At 68.3% G+C, this 1,964-nt stretch overlaps 1 protein-coding gene across 1 annotated transcript in view; it reads right to left on the reverse strand.

The window, feature by feature from the left end:
* The window catches only part of CASKIN1 (CASK interacting protein 1), a 24,354-nt gene that overhangs the window by 6,067 nt on the left and 16,323 nt on the right, over positions 1 to 1,964 (reverse strand). The window contains exons 12-17 of the mRNA XM_019473961.1: positions 1,904 to 1,964; positions 1,293 to 1,403; positions 1,099 to 1,200; positions 471 to 609; positions 271 to 392; positions 8 to 99 (exon numbers count right to left, since the gene is read on the reverse strand). The exon at positions 1,904 to 1,964 is cut by the window's right edge and continues 3 nt beyond it. Of these exons, the coding sequence (XP_019329506.1) occupies positions 8 to 99; positions 271 to 392; positions 471 to 609; positions 1,099 to 1,200; positions 1,293 to 1,403; positions 1,904 to 1,964 (627 nt within the window). The remainder of the gene's footprint in view (positions 1 to 7; positions 100 to 270; positions 393 to 470; positions 610 to 1,098; positions 1,201 to 1,292; positions 1,404 to 1,903) is intronic.

Genomic DNA, 1,964 nt, shown 5'->3' on the forward strand with positions numbered 1-1,964 from the left:
CGCTTGCATCTCGCTGCTGAGCTCGCTGTCCTGGAAGGTGGTCATCTTGGGCGACTGGCACTCGGGCGGCTCCGGCGGGGGGGACTCGATGGCCAGCACCTCCGGGCATGCCGCCGCCGCCGCCCCCTCCCTCTTCAGCGTGCCTGGCTCATCCTTGCCCAGCTCGGTGCGCTGCAGCTCCGCCAGCTTCTTCACCGCCAGCATCAGCTTCTTCTGGTGGGGCGACTGGCACTCGGGCGGCTCCGGCGGGGGGGACTCGATGGCCAGCACCTCCGGGCATGCCGCCGCCGCCGCCGCCTTCCTCTTCAGCGTGCCTGGCTCATACTTGCCCAGCTCGGTGCGCTGCAGCTCCGCCAGCTTCTTCACCGCCAGCATCAGCTTCTTCTGGTGGCCTGGGGACACCACGGGGCATCAGTGCCACCGCCGGGGGCTGGGGCTGCCACAGCCAGGGCTGCAGCATGGGACCTTACCCAGCTTGGTGATGCCGATCTCCTGCAGGTCCTCCCAGGTGATGTCGGTGATGAAGTCGATGTTCTCGTAGCCGTTCTCTACCAGCACCTTGTAGTACTGGGACAGGCCGATCATGGAGAGCCACAGCGCCAGGTTGGCCTGGGGGGAGCACGGGGCATGGCTCAGCGCCAGCTGGCAGCAGGATCTGGCCCTGGCACCCCCCCAGCACCGCAGCACCCATGCCACGCAGGTGATCCCATCTTGCTGGGGGACAGCCCCAGGGGGTTCCCCTTGTCCTCACGCTGTCCCTGTGCTCCTCAATCACCTGGGGCCATGCCCAGCCCTGTTCCCATGGGAAGCCCCTTGCCATGCTCAGCCGATGGGGCAGGAGGGGTGTCAGGGGACACACGGTGTCACGTCCACGTGGTGGCAGCTGGCACCAGCCTGACGGTCCCTGAGCTATCAGGAGGGGACGTGCACAGCTTCAGGACCGTGGGATGTGGGTGCCATCTGGGAGCAGTGAGCCAGCTCCCACCCTCATCCCCTCTGTGCCACCGCCTCCCTGGAGGGGACCGGCTGGAGCATGGCCGGGTCCCCAGTGCCGCCCTGGCTGTGGCTTTGCCATCCCCAGCCCTGCGCAGCCCTTACCGGCTTGTACTCTGGCAGCCACTCGGGGATATTGAGGTTGTTGATCTCGGAGGCGATCTTCTTCCTGTGCCCCGGCTTGGTGACACCGATGGCTGTGAGGTCCTGGGGCAGAGAGGGGGGGTCAGCACTGCCCTGCACCGGCTGTGCCCCCCTCTCTGCGGTACCGGCCAGCCCCGGCATCCCCATGGCCTCACCTCCGGCGTCATCCGACTAATGGTGGTGATGTCGTAGCCAGCGTTGATGAAGTTGGGCGCGTAGAGCTGCAGCTGGAACTTGCAGAGCCACTGGTACACCGTCTCCGAGCTCTGGGGAGAGGCACAGAGGGCTCGGGGCAGCCCAGGGAATGGGGACCCACTGCCCCTGCCCGTGTCCCCCGGGGCTGTCCCCACACCCGTCCATGTGCCGGCAGGAGGCCCTGGCTGGGAGCTGGCACCGCAGAGAGGCTGCGTGGCCCCGTGGCTTGGGGTACCCCGGGCACACGTCTGTCCCCCGGGGTGTGCAGGGGGCTGGTGCCATGGAGCAGGGGGGGTCGGCAGCCGCAGGGATGACTCACGCCACTGGCTCATGGCACGGCACAGGACTCACGCCACTGGCCCATGGCACGGCACAGCACCCAACAGCACCTGCCATCACGGCCAGCACCCAGAGCCATGCCAGCCTTGGTGCTCGCATCACAGGGCTGCCAAGGCACCTGCGGCTATGGTGCGGGGGGGGGTAGCCCCGCCGCGTGGCTGTGCCCGTGCCCCCCCTCGACACCACACTCCATGGTGGGGGTCCCCACACCACCCCAGCATTCCTCGCTCACCTTCCCCTCCGACGGCGGCTCCATCTTCTTCAGCTGGGGCTCGGCGGGGGGCTGGGGGGCG

Source organism: Aptenodytes forsteri, unplaced genomic scaffold (genome assembly GCF_000699145.1).
Source record: "Aptenodytes forsteri isolate BGI_AS27 unplaced genomic scaffold, ASM69914v1 Scaffold55, whole genome shotgun sequence".
Lineage (NCBI taxonomy): Eukaryota > Metazoa > Chordata > Aves > Sphenisciformes > Spheniscidae > Aptenodytes > Aptenodytes forsteri.